Here is a 24251-nt window from a genome sequence, read left to right as displayed (position 1 = left end):
TGTTCCAGAACTGTAATGGCTTTTTTAGATGTTGTTTGGCAAACTCTAATCTGGTCTTCCTGTTTTTGAGGCTCACCAATGGTTTACATCTTGTGGTGAATCCTCTATATTCACTCTTGTGAAGTCTTCTCTTGATTGTTGACTTTGACACATATACACCTACCTCCTGGAGAGTGTTCTTGATTTGGCCAACTGTTGTGAAGGGGTTTCTCTTCACCAGGGAAATAATTCTTCTGTCATCCACCACAGTTGTTTTCCGTGGTCTTCCAGGTCTTTTGGTGTTGCTGAGCTCTCTGGTGCATTCTTTCTTTTTAAGACTGTTCCAAACAGTTGATTTGGCCACACCTAATGTTTTTGCTATCTCTGATGGGTTTGTTTTGATTTCTCAGCCTAATGATGGCTTCACTGATAGTGACAGCTCTTTGGATCTCATATTGACAGCAACGGATTCCAAATGCAAATGTCTCACCTAGAATCAACTCCAGACCTTTTACCTGCTTAATTGATAATGAAATAACGAGGGAATAGCCCACACCTGTCCATGAAATAGCATCTGAGTTGATAGTCCCATTACTTTTGGTCCCTTAAAAAGTGGGAGGCACATATAGAAACCGTTGTAATTCCTACACCGTTCACCCGATTTGGATGTAATTACCCTCAAATTAAACCTGAAAGTCTGCAGGTAAATCACATCTTGTTTGTTTAATTTCAAAGCCATTGTGGTGGTGACTAGAGGCCAAAATATGAAAATTCTGTCAATGTCACAATATTTATGCACCTGACTGTATATTATGTGTGATGTATATTATGTGTAATGTATATTATGTGTGATGTATATAATCTGTGGCTGGCTATGACACGGGTTACTATATCTCCATGTACTGTACTATTGTAGTGCCCCAAGATGGCTGCCGTCTATGTAACATGATGTAAAGCGCTTTGTGTGTTTGGAGAAAGGCGCTATATAAATATCATTATTACCAGCAGGGGGCGACGTGTAATAATCATAATGACTTGCTCCCCGCTCTGACACTCTCCTCTGTTATGGAACAGGTCCTCTACCTGCTGGGAGTGATGTTACTGTCCATGGCTCTGCAGTTGGACCGTCATGGGCTGTGGAACCTCCTGGGACCCAGTCTGTTTGCTGTGGGAATAATGGCTGTCGCTTGGGTAAGTGCATGTTCTCCTTATATAAAGTCGTACACAATGACCTCACACTGTGCTTAATGGTACAACAGCAGCACAAACATGGACGGAAGACAATGACTGGGGCGTAGACAGGCCATCACAGACGGACCCCCCATCTCATCCGTGTCAGGTGACCGCTCTAAGTTACCACTTTATATGGCGTTATCACCATCTGAGAGGGAAGAAATGCCCAACAACATGGTGCCCCCATCTGTAGGAGGGTCTCACTGTCACCCCCAGACTCTTCATCAGTTCCGGTAACCAATTAAGTCCATCCAGGGCCGAGCGCTGGCACTGGATGGACACAAGTGCTGCCTGTAATGTGTTGTCACAGGAGAGCGGCAGAGACTTAGCAGTAAGATGTTACGCTGTACCTCTGAGTACAACGTAATGAATGATGTCACACACAGACATTACATGGGCGACCAGTCCTGATTGTCACATACAGACATTACATGGGCGACCAGTCCTGATTGTCACATACAGACATTACATGGGCGACCAGTCCTGATTGTCACATACAGACATTACATGGGCGACCAGTCCTGATTGTCACAGACATTACATGGGCGACCAGTCCTGATTGTCATGCACACATTACATGGGCGACAAGTCCTGATTGTCACATACAGACATTACATGGGGGACCAGTCCTGATTGTCACATACAGACATTACATGGGCGACCAGTCCTGATTGTCACATAGACATTACATGGGCGACCAGTCCTGATTGTCACACACCGACATTACATGGGCGACCAGTCCTGATTGTCACACACAGACATTACATGGGCGACCAGTCCTGATTGTCATACACAAACATTACATGGGCGACCAGTCCTGATTGCCCCATACAGACATTACATGGGCGACCAGTCCTGATTGTCATGCACAGACATTACATGGGCGACAAGTCCTGATTGTCATACACAAACATTACATGGACGACCAGTCCTGATTGTCATACACAAACATTACATGGGCGACCAGTCCTGATTGTCACATACAGACATTACATGGGCGACCAGTCCTGATTGTCACACACCGACATTACATGGGCGACCAGTCCTGATTGTCACACACAGACATTACATGGGCGACCAGTCCTGATTGTCACACACCGACATTACATGGGCGACCAGTCCTGATTGTCACACACCGACATTACATGGGCGACCAGTCCTGATTGTCACACACCGACATTACATGGGAGACCAGTCCTGATTGTCACACACAGACATTACATGGGCGACCAGTCCTGATTGTCACACACAGACATTACATGGGCGACCAGTCCTGATTGTCACACACCGACATTACATGGGCGACCAGTCCTGATTGTCATACACAAACATTACATGGGCGACCAGTCCTGATGGTCATACACAAACATTACATGGGCGACCAGTCCTGATGGTCATACACAAACATTACATGGGCGACCAGTCCTGATTGTCATACACAAACATTACATGGGCGACCAGTCCTGATGGTCATACACAAACATTACATGGGCGACCAATCCTGATTGTCATACACAAACATTACATGGGCGACCAGTCCTGATTGTCATACACAAACATTACATGGGCGACCAGTCCTGATTGTCATGCAGACATTACATGGGTGACCAGTCCTGATTGTCATGCACAGACATTACATGGGCGACCAGTCCTGATTGTCATGCACAGACATTACATGGGTGACAAGTCCTGATTGTCATGCACAGACATTACATGGGTGACAAGTCCTGATTGTCATGCACAGACATTACATGGGCAACCAGTCCGGATTGTCACGTACAGACATTACATGGGCGACCAGTCCTGATTGTCACGCACAGACATTACATGGGCGACCAGTCCTGATTGTCATGCACAGACATTACATGGGTGACCAGCTCTCAGTGTCATGCACAGACATTACATGGGCGACCAGTCCTGATTGTCATACAGTGTCTGCAGGGGAAATCCAGCTCCTTGTCCCTTTAACCTTGATCCCGTCTTCTGCAATTTGAATCTACTTGGATCATGGATCCCACCTTTATATTTACTTTCACCCGTCTTGTGTCAAAGGGGACTGTGACCCTCTCTGCCCTGGTGCCATCTGGGGTCATTTACTATTTAAATTTCCAGCCTAAACTTCCAGTCATTGGTTCCAGTGAGCTGGATGTCAGATACCGGGGTAGCACTCCCTCCCTGTATACGCCTGATACTGGGGCAGCAGTCCTTCCCTGTATATGCCTGATACTGGGGCAGCACTCCCTCCCTGTATACGTCTGATACTGGGGCAGCACTCCCTTCCTGTATACGCTTGATATCGGGGCAGCAGTCCCTCCCTGTATGTGCCTAATGCAGGGGCAGCAGTCCCTCCCTGTATGTGCCTAATGCCGGGGTAGCAGTCCCTTCCTGTGTGTTGCTGATGCTGGGGTAGCAATCCCTCCCTGTATGTGCCTAATCCCGGGGCAGCAGTCCCTCCCTGTATGTGCGTTGCTGATGCCGGGGCAGCAGTCCCTCCCTGTATGTGCGTTGCTGATGCCGGGGCAGCAGTCCCTCCCTGTATGTGCCTAATGCCGGGTAGCAGTCCCTCCCTGTATGTGCCTGATGCCGATGTAGCAGTCCCTCCCTGTATGTGCCTGATGCCGATGTAGCAGTCCCTCCCTGTATGTGTGTTCCTGATGCCGGGGCAGCAGTTCCTCCCTGTATGTGTGTTCCTTATGCCGTGGTAGCAGTCCCTCCCTGTATGAAAGTTGCTGATGCCGGGGTAGCAGTCCCTCCCTGTACGTGCGTTCCTGATGCCGGGGTAGCAGTCCCTCCCTGTATGTGCCAGATTCCGGGGCAGCAGTCCCTCCCTGTATGTTCCTGATGCCGGGGTAGCAGTCCCTCCCTGTATGTGCCTAATGCCGGGGTAGCAGTCCCTCCCTGTATGTGTGTTCCTGATGCCGGGGCAGCAGTCCCTCCCTGTATGTGCCTAATGCCGGGGTAGCAGTCCCTTCCTGTGTGTTGCTGATGCTGGGGTAGCAATCCCTCCCTGTATGTGCCTAATCCCGGGGCAGCAGTCCCTCCCTGTATGTATGTTGCTGATGCCAGGGTAGCAGTCCCTCCCTGTATGTACGTTCCTGATGCCGGTATAGCAGTCCCTCCCTGTATGTGCTTTGCTGATGCCGGGGCAGCAGTCCCTCCCTATATGTGCGGTCACTGTATATGTGAGCACTGCCTATTCTAGCACAATGTCCTCAACTTTGTCTACAATCTTCTTGGAGAAGGTAAAGTTATATTGCGGGAAAATCTACCATGTGAGGATGGCCCTTTTCCTCTGCTTACTCGAGACAGGCAGGTTAACCAGCTACTGGCAAGGACCTGAGCTCTGTGTCAGCAGTAGGGCCAGTTAGATAACCAGTTGAACCTGTTACGAGGTTTCCTACGAAGGACAAGAGCACCGCTGCCAACCCCATAATATGCTGGCTGGGAATGTCCTCTACACTCCCCAGCTTGCCTGACACCATTGGGTTTGTCCAGTTCCTCCATCATACTGTATGTAGTCTGGCAATTTGGTTCTGAGTGATGGAAGCTCTGCCAGGACTATCTCTGTCATCTCTAATGGCTAAACACCCTGACTATGCAGATGAGAAACACCCTGGCCATGGGCACTTCCCAGTGGCTTCCATTGCAGCACCATAACAGAACAAGAAGGTGGATTCTCGTCACAGTGAAAGAGCCCCACCCCACCCCAGGTCCTTGGACAGGTTTGGTGCTGGTCACTTCCCCACACGAGTAACTCTCTCCTCACTCCAATGTGCAGCCTGGAGGAGGAACGTCTCTCAGACATGCAATCTAAGCTCCTGGGCACAGACGGGAATACAGGTGTGGGGTGCTTGGCCTCTGGGACTGCCTTAAATCACCAGGCCTTTGTGAGAAGCCTTCCAGAGCGCCAGTCATCCCTCCAGCATTGCCTCCCATCAGTCCCTATACCAGAGGCCCTAGGGCACCTCCTGACACTGGACTACCAGATTAGATGCTCGTTCTTACTCTAGACACATACAGTATGTACCTTTGTGTGGTTATCATGGGGACCCAGCTATTGTCACTGCGCCATCTGTCATGTTTGTTGAATGTAACATGAATATTTATTTTGTTGACAGACGTTCCGGACAATCCGGAGGCGACATTGTTACCCCCCGACTTGGAAGCGTTGGCTCTTCTATCTCTGCCCCGGAACACTTATTGCCAGCTCAGCCGTGGCACTCTATGCCTTTGTGGAAACGGAGGAAAACTACTTCTACATTCACAGCATCTGGCACATGCTGATCGCGGGCAGCGTTGGCTTCCTCCTCCCACCACGTGCCAAGCCTGACGGGAGAGTGGCACCGCTGAGCAGGAGAAAAGGCTGCGGCTACCAGCTGTGTGTTAATGAGCAGGAGGAACTGGGGCTGGTGGACCCCGGGTCTGTCTCTATAAACAGCATCTGCACCAGCTGACACAGAAGCCACGTGGGAGGAAGAGCATTTGTCAATCTGTGGGACAGTTGTGGCCGGAGATGGACAATTGGTGTCACGAACTGCCTTAATCTCCAGCACAGGAGAACGGCTCCAGTGATCAGTATTACCTCATTCAGGACTACCCTGTGCATTAATAGCCTAATCTTCAGCAGGTCCACATGGGCATGAGAGAGAGGACACATGGAGAACACAACAGTAACAGGCTCAGTGCGCGCTTTAGAGGGAACTGGAGACAGGACACGGGATAATCAGAGGATGTGTGTGTGGTGAGGGATTGGGAGACAGGACACGGGATGATCAGAGGACGTGTGTGTGGTGAGGGATTGGGAGACAGGACACGGGATAATCAGAGGATGTGTGTGTGTGGTGAGGGATTGGGAGACAGGAAACGGGATGATCAGAGGATGTGTGTGGTCAGGGATTGGGAGACAGGACACAGGATAATCAGAGGATGTGTGTGTGTGGTGAGGGATTGGGAGACAGGACACGGGATAATCAGAGGATGTGTGTGTGGTGAGGGATTGGGAGACAGGACACGGGATGATCAGAGGATGTGTGTGTGGTCAGGGATTGGGAGACAGGACACGGGATAATCAGAGGATGTGTGTGTGGTCAGGGATTGGGAGACAGGACACGGGATAATCAGAGGATGTGTGTGTGGTCAGGGATTGGGAGACAGGACACGGGATAATCAGAGGATGTGTGGGTGGTCAGGGATTGGGAGACAGGACACGGGATAATCAGAGGATGTGTGGGTGGTCAGGGATTGGGAGACAGGACACGGGATAATCAGAGGATGCGTGGGTGGTGAGGGATTGGGAGACAGGACACTGGGTGCATGTACTGTATGACGAACGGCAGGTTGGACCACTGTGTACCACGGATGCTCGCACAGTAGAACAGGTCACTTGAGCTGCTCCACTTCTCTTCCCCTTCTACGTAAGGAGAAGATAATCACTCCCACAGTTAGGAGGCCACAGGCTCCTCCCAAATTGTCTGTCTGGTGTTCTCCACACACCAATGTCACGTTTTGTTTGATGGAACTGCACAGCATAGCAGGGCGGGTGGCCTTCATTGCACTGGTTTTGTTATACAGCACTTTCACGGGCGTGCGGCATGTTGGGCAAAAGATTTATGTTTTACAATAAAACAACAAAAGTGCAATAAATAATGATAAACGTATAATGGAGCCGCTGTGGTGTCCTGTAATATCAGCGCAGTGATAATTGCTGGAGACAAGAAAAGGCGCAGTCATGTGGTATAGCGCCTACAGACGTTCTCCCAGCGCCGGTCACTATGTAGATTTCCTAGAAGTCATGGAATATATTATCAGTAATAACATCAGGTTAAAGGTTCCGCTTTGTCCGCCGACTGAGGACGGAGAGCGGTTAGGAGTCAGAGCGGAACGCTAGCACCATGTTTACGCAGTTGAGCGATTATCGGCCGCCTGTGCTTGCATCTAAGTCGCGCTGCGCATGTGTCTTGCTGTAGTCCTTTGCAGCGACTATTTACTGCCAGTTGTGACGGACAGGGAGCGTTTGGGGGAGGTAACGGGGAGTGACAGCAAAGAGCGCAGGCGTGTCGCGACTGTTTCGGGGCATATTACAACCTGCGTCTGTGATTCTGTACGCAGTGAAAGTGGCTCAGGCGTCTCAGCGCACACAGCCATTTTACGTGACCATAGGGCTGCGCAGAAGTCCGCCATAGGAGGTTATAGGGAGTTTGCCGCATGCGCAGTTGCAAAAACTCGCTCAATTAGGAGAACATCTGCATTGTGCGCGGCTCTGACTCGTTCCCCAGCGTGTGACCGGCTGTGCGGCGATCGGGGGCTGGGACACAGCTGAGAGAAAACTGCGCAGCTCCAGCGGAGTCTCTGGCTTATAGCAGAACTATACAAACAGGCAGCCATCTTGTCACAGGCAGCCATCTTGTCACTGGAATTAGAGAGATCTCACTTCTACGGATGTATAGTAAGAAGAATGTTACCTGCAGACCACGGACACGGGTTTCTCTGAGCGCCACCATTACAGATATTACCTGTTTAATGCATTTCTTTCTAAATTACTGATTTATTTGCTAATCGTTGTAATGAAAGAACTTTGCGCCATCATTTATCATTCGCTAGAACGGACCGTGCAGTTTGGTAGTTACACAGACACAGCACGCGCCTGTACCTGCTCTATAGCGCTGCGCAACGCTTCACTCACATGACACACTGGGCAGGACTGTACCTGGTCTGAGGCGTCCCGGCCCCAGTCACATGACCAGAGGGGGGCAGGGGAGATAATATACAGGATGATGCCCAAATATTTCATCATCCTGATTCCAAGCGAATCCTGACCTCATGGCACGTCCATCTTCATGGAGTCTCTTCAGTTAGAGATCAGAACAAATTCATCTGCAGTGGGTAATTTTCACCCAGGCTATACCATCTTACCAGGGGGGGGGGGGGGGGGGATTTTGTGCAAAGAGTTATAATTGGGAGGGGCTCAATGCTAAAACACTGTGCAAATATAAAGCAGATAGTATTTCCCCACATTCCCAAAGAATTTAGCCCCCCTCCTCCCCGGCTTCTCCCCAGGTGCATAAATTTGGGGTTAGGAGCAAGTCCAGCATAGAATTACAAGTACCGGGTCCCCCTTCCCCCACAAGACGCTGCCAATCCCCTTCAGTATTAGAAACCGTGCACAATTAAATACATAATGACTTTTCTTGTATAAAAACAATATATTATTTTGTTCTGTAAACAAGCGTCAATATCTGCGACCACGTCTTTGGAACGCAATCGCTCCGATATTGTCTTTAGCATAATATTTCCTTTTTTGATCGTTGAATATCTAAAGTCCGACAGGATAGCAACACGTGAGACGTGTGTGTGATGTAGCAACATGGACGTGCTCCGCATATATCTCCACTGCCTCCACGGGCTCCGGGTCTCTACCCTGCAGACCAAAGTACTGGAGCCAGGGGTCAGACTTCCCCGATTTCAGGTCCACCAAGGTCCCAGTGACTGATTCTGTAAGGTCCTTCTGCAGGAGAACACGATTAAGGATAATCTGAGCCAGTGAGAACGGCAGAGAACTCCCTCCAGTGCCCGATACACCAAGTACGTCAGTCTCCCCGCCAAGCAGCAACACTGACGGACAGGCCCAAAATGTGGTACTGGAGTGTTCCGTGGAGCCAGAGCCTTGAACAAAGTCGCTTAGCAGGATTCCCGTGGAGGGAGACACAGTCCCAGAGCCAAAGGTGCTGTTGAGTGTGAGGGAAATCACAAAGACATCTCCATAAGAGTCGGCTATTATAACGTTGCCCCTGACAGACGCTGGGCTTCGCGGTGGCTGCAGGGAGGGGCTGGCAGTAGAGTCTCCTGGCCAAGCACCACCCGCAATGTACATAATCTTTGAAGCATTGATCAGAAACTCAGAACTTCTGTTGCTGGTGATTTCATGTCCCTCATTATATATCTCTCGGAGCGTGGCAGAGAGAATGGTGCCGGCCGTGGGCTCCGTGGTGCTGTACAGTGTCAGGCCATCCACATGAAGTGTCAACGGATCTCCACTTGCCAGATGCTCCCCTGAAATGGCCTCTGCGAACCTCTCTCGTTCCGTCACTTCAATGTCACTCAGCAAGTTGTTGATGAGGACGTCTGACGCCGCGGAATCTGCCGTGACATTCGCAGCCTGCGCCAGGATGCTTCCTAGTGGCGTATTCTCTACAATTTCTCCGACACCTTTCAGACTGTTATTGTGATGACAGAAGAGGCTGCGCAGACCCACAGAGGATGTGACTAGGGTTCGGTGTTCCTCTAGAGCTGCGTGAAGGTTGGTGTCCACCAGGAATCCCTGGTTGGCCAGATTAATGGCTGCGCTGAGCAGCTCTGACCAAGGTTTTCTCCCATGTTGCTGATGGAGAGACCAGAGACCCTGCAGCACCTGGGGGAACCCGTATGTGGTGGGAGAAGCCTCACTGGGAATTGCAGTCAGCACAGATGCGTTCTGAGATGTGCTGTTATAATAGATGGATGTGAATACGCCCCCTGAAATGACACACGAAGGAAAAGGAGCCTGTTACCTATATGCAGCTTACGCACATCAACTAATAGAAGATTCTTCATTACATTATCAGTGGGGTCCTACCATAGGGCCCGCTTCATCATGTGGGGAAGTCTGGATACCTGTTGGACCTGAGGTCATGTGGTAGAACTGGGTGTCAAGGGTCTAGGGCACATTTTTGGGATGACTAATGTGGGGAGCATGTGCAATTTGGGGGCTTTATAATCACTAAGAGTGTGTGCGATGTGTGTCCCTTCTGAAGAGGGCCAGAAATGTGGCCCTTGAAGTGAATCACATTGCCCACCACTGCTCAACTGTACCATTCACGTATTACTTTACTGCCCCTATTTCCCCCAGCACTATGCTGGTGCTTATACACTACTGCCCCAATTCCCCCATGCATTCTGCTTGTCATCTGCTATTCTACTATTCAATTACCCCCTTCATTCTACTGGTCACCTATTACTTTACTGCCCCAATGCCACCCTGCACTCTACATGCCACCTATTACTTTACTGCCCCAATGCCACCCTGCACTCTACATGCCACCTATTACTTTACTGCCCCAATGCCACCCTGCACTCTACATGCCACCTATTACTTTACAGCCCCAATGCCACCCTGCACTCTACAAGCCACCTATTACTTTACTGCCCCATTCCCCCTACACTCTACAAGCCACCTATTACTTTACTGCCCTAATTCCCCCCTGCACTTTACCAGTCACGTATTACTTTATTGTCCCAATACCTCCCTGCACTCTACTGGTTACCTATTACTATAGTGCCCTAATTACCTCCTGCACTCTACCAGTTACCTATTGCTATACTGCCCTAATTACCCCCCCTGCCCTCTACTGGTTACCTATTACTATACAGCCCTAATTAGCCCCTGCACTCCACCGGTTACCTATTACTATACTGCCCTAATTACCCCCTGCACTCTACCGGTTACCTATTACTATACTGCCCTAATTACCCCCTGCACTCTACAGGTTATCTATTACTATACTGCACTAATAACCTCCTGCACTCTACTGGTTATCTATTACTATACTGCCCTAATTACCCCCTGCACTCTACTGGTTACCTATTACTAACTGCCCTAATTAGCCCCTGCACTTTACGGTTACCTATTACTATACTGCCCTAATTACCCCCTGCACTCTACCGGTTACCTATTACTATACTGCCCTAATTACCCCCTGCACTCTACCGGTTACCTATTACTATACTGCCCTAATTACCCCCTGCACTCTACCGGTTATCTATTACTATACTGCACTAATAACCCCCTGCACTCTACCGGTTACCTATTACTATACTGCCCTAATTACCCCCTGCACTCTACTGGTTACCTATTACTATACTGCCCTAATTACCCCCTGCACTCTACCGGTTACCTATTACTATACTGCCCTAATTACCCCCCCTGCCCTCTACTGGTTACCTATTACTATACTGCCCTAATTACCCCCTGCACTCTACTGGTTATCTATTACTATACTGCACTAATAACCCCCTGCACTCTACCGGTTACCTATTACTATAGTGCCCTAATTACCCCCTGCACTCTACTGGTTATCTATTACTATACTGCACTAATAACCCCCTGCACTCTACCGGTTACCTATTACTATACTGCCCTAATTACCCCCTGCACTCTACCGGTTACCTATTACTATACTGCCCTAATTACCCCCTGCACTCTACCGGTTACCTATTACTATACTGCCCTTATTACCCCCTGCACTCTACCGGTTACCTATTACTAGTGGTGTGAGGGTAACTTACCTAAACTTGAGGTATGTGGATGTACAACAGAGAGACACAGGACGGCAGCAATCCCAGCATCGACCACAGACCCGTCTGACTGCAGCACGTCTCGTGCCACCATGGAGCAGGTCTCTGTCACCCGGGGAGACAAATGCGATGAGACACGAGGACAAGGAACAGGAGACAGTGATAATCGCTGTATGTAATAAGAGACAGGTGCTAGGTGTATTTATGTACTGTATTAGGCAAAGAGCCAGGAGGCCACCGCACATCAATGCAACCTGGTAAAGGTATTGCTGTACATATAAAGCAACTCTATTACTCCTGTGCTGTCTATTCTAATCCTGTGCTGTCTATTCTAATCCTCTGCTGTCTCTTTTACTCCTGTGCTGTCTATTCTAATCCTCTGCTGTCTCTTTAACTCCTGTGCTGTCTATTCTAATCCTGTGCTGTCTCTTTTACTCCTGTGCTGTCTATTCTAATCCTGTGCTGTCTCTTTTACTCCTGTGCTGTCTATTCTAATCCTCTGCTGTCTATTCTAATCCTCTGCTGTCTATTCTAATCCTCTGCTGTCTCTTTTACTCCTGTGCTGTCTATTCTAATCCTCTGCTGTCTCTTTAACTCCTGTGCTGTCTATTCTAATCCTGTGCTGTCTCTTTTACTCCTGTGCTGTCTATTCTAATCCTCTGCTGTCTCTTTTACTCCTGTGCTGTCTATTCTAATCCTGTGCTGTCTCTTTTACTCCTGTGCTGTCTATTCTAATCCTGTGCTGTCTCTTTTACTCCTGTGCTGTCTCTTTTACTCCTGTGCTGTCTATTCTAATCCTGTGCTGTCTCTTTTACTCCTGTGCTGTCTATTCTAAACCTGTGCTGTCTATTCTAAACCTGTGCTGTCTCTTCTAATCTTGTGCTGTCTCTTCTACGCCTGCGCTGTCTCTCCTGCTGTCTGACCTCTAGTTTGGGTTGTTAGGTGCTGACTGTGGCACACAGAGGGGTAGTAGCTGGGGGCAGCTGCGGAAGGCAGAATTACTAGCTCATGCTAATGTGAGACTCCGTACATCTAATGCGGGGATCCGGTACCTGCGAGCAGTGCGGCACATTCCTGGTACGCCAGCTGCCATCATTATGTGTCACACGTGCACCAGCCCCACGCTAGGTACAAGCCATCTCTTACACCCAGGCTTCCCTCACCGTACCCACCACCCAAAACCACGCAGAGCATTAGGTACCCGCCCGCGGCACTCCAACAGGACAGAGTACTTCCATGACATCACAGTGTCGCCGGCCAATTTCAGGAAAGACATCCGGACTCAGAATATGCGTAAACTGTTATCTGCGCACTTGTTATATATCTGCGCACGTGTTATATATCTAGGGCAGCACAGATGGTGTAGTGGTTAGCATTACTGCCTCACAGCACTGAGGTCATGGGTTCAATTCCCAACACGGCCCTAACTGTGTGGAGTTTGTATATTCTCCCTGTGCTGGCGTGGGTTTCCTCCGGGTACTCCGGTTTCCTCCCACACTCCAAAAACTGGTAGGTTAATTAGCTCCCAACACAAATTACCCCTAGTGTGTATGTGTGTGCGCATGTGATAGGGAAAATAGAGTGTAAGCTCCACTGAATGGCCAATTATTCTCTGTAAAGCGCTGCGGAATATGTGTGCGCTATATACATAAGTGGAAATAAATATAACTGCGCAGCCACGACACAAGCGCAGTTTGCAGAAAATCACAAAGTGGCCACAATTCATACACGGCCTGATATATAGAGGTAGACGTCCTGCAGATGTAGTGATGTTATTGCTACTGCGTATGCGCCTAAGCTGCACCGCACCTGCGTCCCGATTGTGTATGTACAGAGTCACAGTTGAATATTCGGACGCACGTGCAGAGAAGTACATGGGAATATACTGAGTGTTCCTGGCAATGACAGGGAGGGGTATTAGCACACGCGCGGAGAGGATCCGTATTGGGTATATTATGGGAGTGAGACCGCGAGGTTATGTAGTGACGGAGACCTATCAGGGCTCATGTACAGTCAGACACTGATCAGCGCTATGTAGTGACGGAGACCTATCAGGGCTCATGTACAGTCACACACACTGATCAGCGCTATGTAGTGATGGAGACCTATCACAGCTCATGTACAGTCAGACACACTGATCAGCGCTATGTAGTGACGGAGACCTATCAGGGCTCATGTACAGTCACACACCGATCAGAGCTATGTAGTGACGGAGACCTATCACAGCTCATGTACAGTCAGACACTGATCAGCGCTATGTAGTGACGGAGACCTATCACAGCTCATGTACAGTCACACACTGATCAGCGCTATGTAGTGACGGAGACCTATCACGGCTCATGTACAGTCAGACACACTGATCAGCGCTATGTAGTGACGGAGACCTATCACGGCTCATGTACAGTCAGACACTGATCAGCGCTATGTAGTGATGGAGACCTATCACAGCTCATGTACAGTCAGACACTGATCAGCGCTATGTAGTGACGGAGACCTATCACGGCTCATGTACAGTCACACACTGATCAGCGCTGTGTAGTGACGGAGACCTATCACGGCTCATGTACAGTCTGACACACCGATCAGCGCTATGTAGTGACGGAGACCTATCACAGCTCATGTACAGTCAGAAACACCGATCAGCGCTATGTAGTGACGGAGACCTATCACGGCTCATGTACAGTCAGACACTGATCAGAGCTATGTAGTGACGGAGACCTATCAGGGCTCATGTACAGCCAGACACACTGATCAGCGCTACGTAGTGACGGAGACCTATCACGGCTCATGTACAGTCAGACACATCGATCAGCGCTGTGTAGTGACGGAGACCTATCACGGCTCATGTACAGTCAGACACACTGATCAGCGCTACGTAGTGACGGAGACATATCAGGGCTCATGTACAGTCAGACACACTGATCAGCGCTACGTAGTGACGGAGACCTATCACGGCTCATGTACAGTCAGACACATCGATCAGCGCTGTGTAGTGACGGAGACCTATCACGGCTCATGTACAGTCAGACACACCGATCAGCGCTGTGTAGTGACGCAGACCTATCACGGCTCATGTACAGTCAGACACACCGATCAGCGCTGTGTAGTGACGGAGACCTATCACGGCTCATGTACAGTCAGACACACCGATCAGCGCTGTGTAGTGACGGAGACCTATCAGGGCGCATGTACAGTCAGACACACCGATCAGCGCTACGTAGTGACGGAGACCTATCACGGCTCATGTACAGTCAGACAAACTGATCAGCGCTATGTAGTGACGGAGACCTATCACGGCTCATGTACAGTCACACACTGATCAGCGCTATGTAGTGACGGAGACCTATCAGTGCTCATGTACAGTCACACACTGATCAGCGCTATGTAGTGACGAAGACCTATCAGGGCGCATGTACAGTCACACACTGATCAGCGCTATGTAGTGACGAAGACCTATCAGGGCGCATGTACAGTCAGACACACCGATCAGCGCTGTGTAGTGACGGAGACCTATCAGGGCGCATGTACAGTCAGACACACCGATCAGCGCTAAGTAGTGACGGAGACCTATCACGGCTCATGTACAGTCAGACACACTGATCAGCGCTATGTAGTGACGGAGACCTATCACAGCTCATGTACAGTCAGACACACTGATCAGCGCTATGTAGTGACGGAGACCTATCACAGCTCATGTACAGTCAGACACACCGATCAGCGCAATGTAGTGACGGAGACCTATCACGGCTCATGTACAGTCACACACTGATCAGCGCTATGTAGTGACAGAGACCTATCACGGCTCATGTACAGTCAGACACACTGATCAGCGTTATGTATTGACGGAAACCTATCAGGGCTCATGTACAGTCACACACTGATCAGCGCTATGTAGTGACGGAGACCTATCAGGGCTCATGTACAGTCAGACACACCGATCAGCGCTATGTAGTGACGGATACCTATCAGGGCTCATGTACAGTCACATACTGATCAGCACTATGTAGTGACGGAGACCTATCAGGGCTCATGTACAGTCACATACTGATCAGCGCTATGTAGTGACGGAGACCTATCAGGGCGCATGTACAGTCAGACAAACCGATCAGCGCTATGTAGTGACGGAGACCTATCACGGCTCATGTACAGTCACACACTGATCAGCGCTATGTAGTGACGGAGACCTATCACGGCTCATGTACAGTCAGACACACCGATCAGCGCTGTGTAGTGACGGAGACCTATCAGGGCGCATGTACAGTCAGACACACCGATCAGCGCTACGTAGTGACGGAGACCTATCACGGCTCATGTACAGTCAGACAAACTGATCAGCGCTATGTAGTGACGGAGACCTATCACGGCTCATGTACAGTCACACACTGATCAGCGCTATGTAGTGACGGAGACCTATCAGTGCTCATGTACAGTCACACACTGATCAGCGCTATGTAGTGACGAAGACCTATCAGGGCGCATGTACAGTCACACACTGATCAGCGCTATGTAGTGACGAAGACCTATCAGGGCGCATGTACAGTCAGACACACCGATCAGTGCTGTGTAGTGACGGAGACCTATCAGGGCGCATGTACAGTCAGACACACCGATCAGCGCTAAGTAGTGACGGAGACCTATCACGGCTCATGTACAGTCAGACACACTGATCAGCGCTATGTAGTGACGGAGACCTATCACAGCTCATGTACAGTCAGACACACTGATCAGCGCTATGTAGTGACGGAGACCTATCACAGCTCATGTACAGTCAGACACACTGATCAGCGCTATGTAGTGACGGAGACCTATCAGGGCTCATGTACAGTCAGACACACCGATCAGCGCTGTGTAGTGACGGAGACCTATCACGGGTCATATACAGTCAGAGACACTGATCAGCGCTATGTAGTGACGGAGACCTATCACAGCTCATGTACAGTCAGACACACTGATCAGCGCTATGTAGTGACGGAGACCTATCACAGCTCATGTACAGTCAGACACACTGATCAGCGCTATGTAGTGACGGAGACCTATCAGGGCTCATGTACAGTCAGACACACCGATCAGCGCTGTGTAGTGACGGAGACCTATCACGGCTCATGTACAGTCACACACTGATCAGCGCTATGTAGTGACGGAGACCTATCACAGCTCATGTACAGTCACACACTGATCAGCGCTATGTAGTGACGGAGACCTATCACATCTCATGTACAGTCACAAACTGCTCAGCGCTATGTAGTGACGGAGACCTATCACGGCTCATGTACAGTCACACACCGCTCAGCGCTATGTGGTGATGGAGACCTATGACGGCTCATGTACAGTCACACACTGATTAGCGCTATGTAGTGACGGAAACCTATCACGGCTCATGTACAGTCACACACCGCTCAGCGCTATGTGGTGATGGAGACCTATGACGGCTCATGTACAGTCACACTGATCAGCGCTATGTGGTGACGGAGACCTATCACGGCTCATGTACAGGCAGACATACTGATCAGCGCTATGTGGTGACGGAGACCTAACACGGCTTATGTACAGTCAGACACACTGATCAGCGCTATGTAGTGACGGAGACCTATCACGGCTTATGTACAGTCAGACACACTGATCAGCGCTATGTAGTGACGGAGACCTATCACGGCTCATGTACAGTCAGACACACTGATCAGCGCTATGTAGTGACGGAGACCTATCACAGCTCATGTACAGTCGCACACCGATCAGCGCTATGTAGTTACGGAGACTTATCAGGGCTCATGTACAGTCACACACTGATCAGCGCTATGTAGTGACGGAGACCTATCACAGCTCATGTACAGTCACACACCGATCAGCGCTATGTAGTTACGGAGACTTATCAGGGCTCATGTACAGTCACACACCGATCAGCGCTATGTAGTGACGGAGACCTATCACGGCTCATGTACAGTCACACACCGATCAGCGATATGTAGTGACGGAGACCTATCAGGGCTCATGTACAGTCACACACTGATCAGCGATATGTAGTGACGGAGACCTATCACGGCTCATGTACAGTCAGACACACTGATCAGCGCTATGTAGTGACGGAGACCTATCACGGCTCATGTACAGTCACACACCGATCAGCGCTATGTAGTGACGGAGACCTATCACGGCTCATGTACAGTCACACACCGATCAGCGCTATGTAGTGACGGAGACCTATCACGGCTCATGTACAGTCAGACACACTGATCAGCGCTATGTAGTGACGGAGACCTATCAGGGCTCATGTACAGTCAGACACAGATCAGCGCTATGTAGTGAAGGAGACCTAACACGGCTCATGTATAGTCAGACACTGATCAGCGCTGTGTAGTGACGGAGACCTATCACGGCTCATGTACAGTCAGACACACCGATCAGCGCTATGTAGTGACGGAGACCTATCACGGCTCATGTACAGTTGGACACACTGATTAGCGCTATGTAGTGACGGAGACCTATCACGGCTCATGTACAGTCAGACACACTGATCAGCGTTATGTATTGACGGAGACCTATCAGGGCTCATGTACAGTCACACACTGATCAGCGCTATGTAGGGACGGAGACTTATCACGGCTCATGTACAGTCACACACTGATCAGCGCTATGTGGTGACGGAGACCTATCACGGCTCATGTACAGTCTGAAACACCGATCAGCGCTATGTAGTGACGGAGACCTTTCATGGCTCATGTACAGTCAGACACTGATCAGCGCTATGTAGTGACGGAGACCTATCACAGCTCATGTACAGTCACACACTGATCAGCGCTATGTAGTGACGGAGACCTATCACGGCTCATGTACAGTCACACACCGATCAGCGCTATGTAGTGACGGAGACCTATCACGGCTCATGTACAGTCAGACACACTGATCAGCGCTATGTAGTGACGGAGACCTATCAGGGCTTATGTACAGTCAGACACACTGATCAGCGCTATGTAGTGACGGAGACCTATCACGGCTCATCTACAGTCAGACACACTGATCAGCGCTATGTAGTGACGGAGACCTATCAGGGCTTATGTACAGTCAGACACTGATCAGCGCTATGTATTGAAGGAGACCTATCACAGCTCATGTACAGTCACACACCGATCAGCGCTATGTAGTGATGGAGACCTATCACGGCTCATGTATAGTCAGACACTGATCAGCGCTGTGTAGTGACGGAGACCTATCACGGCTCATGTACAGTCAGACACACCGATCAGCGCTATGTAGTGACGGAGACCTATCACGGCTCATGTACAGTTGGACACACTGATCAGCGCTATGTAGTGACGGAGACCTATCACGGCTCATGTACAGTCAGACACACTGATCAGCGTTATGTATTGACGGAGACCTATCAGGGCTCATGTACAGTCACACACTGATCAGCGCTATGTAGGGACGGAGACTTATCACGGCTCATGTACAGTCACACACTGATCAGCGCTATGTGGTGACGGAGACCTATCACGGCTCATGTACAGTCTGACACACTGATCAGCGCTATGTAGTGACGGAGACCTATCACAGCTCATGTACAGTCTGAAACACCGATCAGCGCTATGTAGTGACGGAGACCTTTCACGGCTCATGTACAGTCAGACACTGATCAGCGCTATGTAGTGACGGAGACCTATCACAGCTCATGTACAGTCACACACTGATCAGCGCTATGTAGTGACGGAGACCTATCACGGCTCATGTACAGTCACACACGGATCAGCGCTATGTAGTGACGGAGACCTATCACGGCTCATGTACAGTCAGACACACTGATCAGCGCTATGTAGTGACGGAGACCTATCAGGGCTCATGTACAGTCAGACACACTGATCAGCGCTATGTAGTGACGGAGACCTATCACGGCTCATGTACAGTCAGACACACTGATCAGCGCCATGTAGTGACGGAGACCTATCAGGGCTCATGTACAGTCAGACACTGATCAGCGCTATGTATTGAAGGAGACCTATCACAGCTCATGTACAGTCACACACCGATCAGCGCTATGTAGTGATGGAGACCTATCAGGGCTCATGTACAGTCACACACTGATCAGCGATATGTAGTGACGGAGACCTATCACGGCTCATGTACAGTCAGACACCGATCAGCGCTATGTAGTGACGGAGACCTATCACGGCTCATGTACAGTCAGACACACTGATCAGCGCCATGTAGTGACGGAGACCTATCAGGGCTCATGTACAGTCACACACCGATCAGCGCTATGTAGTGATGGAGACCTATCACGGCTCATGTATAGTCAGACACTGATCAGCGCTGTGTAGTGACGGAGACCTATCACGGCTCATGTACAGTCAGACACACCGATCAGCGCTATGTAGTGACGGAGACCTATCACGGCTCATGTACAGTCGGACACACTGATCAGCGCTATGTAGTGACGGAGACTTATCACGGCTCATGTACAGTCAGACACACTGATCAGCGTTATGTATTGACGGAGACCTATCACAGCTCATGTACAGTCAGAAACACCGATCAGCGCTATGTAGTGACGGAGACCTATCACGGCTCATGTACAGTCACACATTGATCAGCGCTATGTGGTGACGGAGACCTATCACGGCTCATGTACAGTCTGACACACTGATCAGCGCTATGTAGTGACGGAGACCTATCACAGCTCATGTACAGTCAGAAACACCGATCAGCGCTATGTAGTGACGGAGACCTATCACGGCTCAAGTACAGTCAGACACTGATCAGCGCTATGTAGTGACGGAGACCTATCAGGGCTCATGTACCGTCAGACACACCGATCAGCGCTATGTAGTGACGGAGACCTATCACGGCTCATGTACAGTCAGACACACCGATCAGCGCTGTGTAGTGACGCAGACCTATCACGGCTCATGTAGTCAGACACACCGATCAGCGCTGTGTAGTGACGCAGACCTATCACGGCTCATGTACAGTCAGACACACTGATCAGCGCTATGTAGTGACGGAGACCTATCAGGGCTCATGTACAGTCACACACTGATCAGCGCTATGTAATGACGGAGACCTATCACGGCTCATGTACAGTCACACACTGATCAGCGCTATGTAATGACGGAGACTTATCAGGGCTCATGTACAGTCACACACTGATCAGCGCTATGTAGTGACGGAGACCTATCACGGCTCATGTACAGTCACACACTGATCAGCGCTATGTAGTGACGGAGACCTATCACAGCTCATGTACAGTCACACACTGATCAGCGCTATGTAGTGATGGAGACCTATCAGGGCTCATGTACAGTCACACACTGATCAGCGATATGTAGTGACGGAGACCTATCACGGCTCATGTACAGTCAGACATCGATCAGCGCTATGTAGTGACGGAGACCTATCACGGCTCATGTACAGTCAGACACCGATCAGCGCTATGTAGTGACGGAGACCTATCACGGCTCATGTACAGTCAGACACACTGATCAGCGCTATGTAGTGACGGAGACCTATCAGGGCTCATGTACAGTCAGACACTGATCAGCGCTATGTAGTGAAGGAGACCTATCACAGCTCATGTACAGTCACACACCGATCAGCGCTATGTAGTGATGGAGACCTATCACGGCTCATGTATAGTCAGACACTGATCAGCGCTGTGTAGTGACGGAGACCTATCACGGCTCAGGTACAGTCAGACACACAGATCAGGGCTACGTAGTGACGGAGACCAATCACGGCTCATGTACAGTTGGACACACTGATCAGCGCTATGTAGTGACGGAGACCTATCACGGCTCATGTACAGTTGGACACACTGATCAGCGTTATGTATTGACGGAGACCTATCAGGGCTCATGTACAGTCACACACTGATCAGCGCTATGTAGGGACGGAGACCTATCACGGCTCATGTACAGTCACACACTGATCAGCGCTATGTGGTGACGGAGACCTATCACGGCTCATGTACAGTCTGACACACTGATCAGCGCTATGTAGTGACGGAGACCTATCACAGCTCATGTACAGTCTGAAACACCGATCAGCGCTATGTAGTGACGGAGACCTATCACGGCTCATGTACAGTCACACTGATCAGCGCTGTGTAGTGACGGAGACCTATCACGGCTCATGTACAGTCACACACTGATCAGCGCTATGTAGTGACGGAGACCTATCACGGCTCATGTACAGTCACACTGATCAGCGCTATGTGGTGACGGAGACCTATCACGGCTCATGTACAGTCACACACTGATCAGCGCTATGTAGTGACGGAGACCTATCACGGCTCATGTACAGGCAGACATACTGATCAGCGCTATGTGGTGACGGAGACCTATGACGGCTCATGTACAGTCACACACTGATCAGCGCTATGTGGTGACGGAGACCTATCACGGCTCATGTACAGGCAGACATACTGATCAGCGCTATGTGGTGACGGAGACCTAACACGGCTCATGTACAGTCAGACACACTGATCAGCGCTATGTAGTGACGGAGATCTATCACGGCTCATGTACAGTCAGACACACTGATAAGCACTATGTAGTGACGGAGACCTATCACAGCTCATGTACAGTCACACACCGATCAGCGCTATGTAATGACGGAGACCTATCACAGCTCATGTACAGTCACACACCGATCAGCGCTAGGTAGTTACGGAGACTTATCAGGGCTCATGTACAGTCACACACTGATCAGCGCAATGTAGTGACGGAGACCTATCACAGCTCATGTACAGTCACACACCGATCAGCGCTAGGTAGTTACGGAGACTTATCAGGGCTCATGTACAGTCACACACTGATCAGCGCTATGTAGTGACGGAGACCTATCACAGCTCATGTACAGTCACACACCGATCAGCGCTAGGTAGTTACGGAGACTTATCAGGGCTCATGTACAGTCACACACTGATCAGCGCAATGTAGTGACGGAGACCTATCAGGGCTCATGTACAGTCAGACACTTATCAGCGCTATGTAGTGAAGGAGACCTATCACAGCTCATGTACAGTCACACACTGATCAGCGCTATGTAGTGATGGAGACCTATCACGGCTCATCTACAGTCATACACACTGATCAGCGTTATGTATTGACGGAGACCTATCAGGGCTCATGTACAGTCACACACTGATCAGCGCTATGTAGGGACGGAGACCTATCACGGCTCATGTACAGTCACACACTGATCAGCACTATGTGGTGACGGAGACCTATCACGGCTCATGTACAGTCTGACACACTGATCAGCGCTATGTAGTGACGGAGACCTATCACAGCTCATGTACAGTCTGAAACACCGATCAGCGCTATGTAGTGACGGAGACCTATCACAGCTCATGAACAGTCAGACACTGATCAGCGCTATGTAGTGACTGAGACCTATCACAGCTCATGTACAGTCACACACTGATCAGCGCTATGTAGTGACGGAGACCTATCACGGCTCATGTACAGTCAGACACTGATCAGCGCTATGTAGTGACGGAGACCTATCAGGGCTCATGTACAGTCAGACACACTGATCAGCGCTATGTAGTGACGGAGACCTATCACGGCTCATGTACAGTCAGACACACTGATCAGCGCTATGTAGTGACGGAGACCTATCAGGGCTCATGTACAGTCAGACACCGATAAGCGCTATGTAGTGATGGAGACCTATCACGGCTCATGTATAGTCAGACACTGATCAGCGCTGTGTAGTGACGGAGACCTATCACGGCTCATGTACAGTCAGACACACCGATCAGCGCTATGTAGTGACGGAGACCTATCACGGCTCATGTACAGTCGGACACACTGATCAGCGCTATGTAGTGACGGAGACCTATCAGGGCTCATGTACAGTCACACACTGATCAGCGCTATGTAATGACGGAGACCTATCACGGCTCATGTACAGTCGGACACACTGATCAGCGCTATGTAGTGACGGAGACCTATCACGGCTCATGTACAGTCAGACACACCGATAAGCGCTACGTAGTGACGGAGACCTATCACGGCTCATGTACAGTCACACACTGATCAGCGCTATTTAGTGACGGAGAACTATCACGGCTCATATACAGTCAGACACACCGATCAGCGCTATGTAGTGACGGAGACCTATCACGGCTCATGTACAGTCACACTGATCAGCGCTGTGTAGTGACGGAGACCTATCACGGCTCATGTACAGTCACACACTGATCAGCGCTGTGTAGTGACGGAGACATATCACGGCTCATGTACAGTCACACACCGCTCAGCGCTATGTGGTGATGGAGACCTATCACGGCTCATGTACAGTCACACTGATCAGCGCTATGTAGTGACGGAGACCTATCACGGCTCATGTACAGGCAGACATACTGATCAGCGCTATGTGGTGACGGAGACCTATCACGGCTCATGTGCAGTCAGACACACCGATCAGCGCTATGTAGTGACGGAGACCTATCACGGCTCATGTACAGTCAGACACACTGATCAGCGCAATGTAGTGACTGAGACCTATCAGGGCTCATGTACAGTCAGACACCGCTCAGCACTATGTGGTGATGGAGACCTATCACGGCTCATGTACAGTCACACTGATCAGCGCTATGTAGTGATGGAGACCTATCACGGCTCATGTACAGTCACACACTGATCAGCGCTATGTAGTGTCGGAGACCTATCACAGCTCATGTACAGTCACACACTGATCAGCGCTGTGTA

At 50.0% G+C, this 24251-nt stretch overlaps 2 protein-coding genes across 2 annotated transcripts in view; one reads left to right on the top strand and one right to left on the bottom strand.

Annotated features, from left to right (window-relative positions):
• The window catches only part of TMEM8B (transmembrane protein 8B), a 135138-nt gene extending 128246 nt beyond the window's left edge, over positions 1 to 6892 (top strand). The window contains exons 12-13 of the mRNA XM_088453524.1: positions 1054 to 1170; positions 5331 to 6892. Of these exons, the coding sequence (XP_088309650.1) occupies positions 1054 to 1170; positions 5331 to 5666 (453 nt within the window). The 3' untranslated portion in view covers positions 5667 to 6892. The remainder of the gene's footprint in view (positions 1 to 1053; positions 1171 to 5330) is intronic.
• An 883-nt stretch (positions 6893 to 7775) lies between these two features.
• The window catches only part of GGT6 (gamma-glutamyltransferase 6), a 42370-nt gene continuing 25894 nt past the window's right edge, over positions 7776 to 24251 (bottom strand). Inside the window, exons 3-4 of the mRNA XM_088453531.1 lie at positions 11533 to 11646; positions 7776 to 9723 (exon numbers count right to left, since the gene is read on the bottom strand). Coding sequence (XP_088309657.1) covers positions 8525 to 9723; positions 11533 to 11646 — 1313 coding nt within the window. The 3' untranslated portion in view covers positions 7776 to 8524. The remainder of the gene's footprint in view (positions 9724 to 11532; positions 11647 to 24251) is intronic.

This window comes from Taudactylus pleione, unplaced genomic scaffold (genome assembly GCF_031769625.1).
Source record: "Taudactylus pleione unplaced genomic scaffold, aTauple2 ptg000580l, whole genome shotgun sequence".
Lineage (NCBI taxonomy): Eukaryota > Metazoa > Chordata > Amphibia > Anura > Myobatrachidae > Taudactylus > Taudactylus pleione.
The sequence above is the reverse complement of the archived record's forward strand: the minus strand, read 5'-3'. Positions and strand labels throughout refer to the sequence as shown.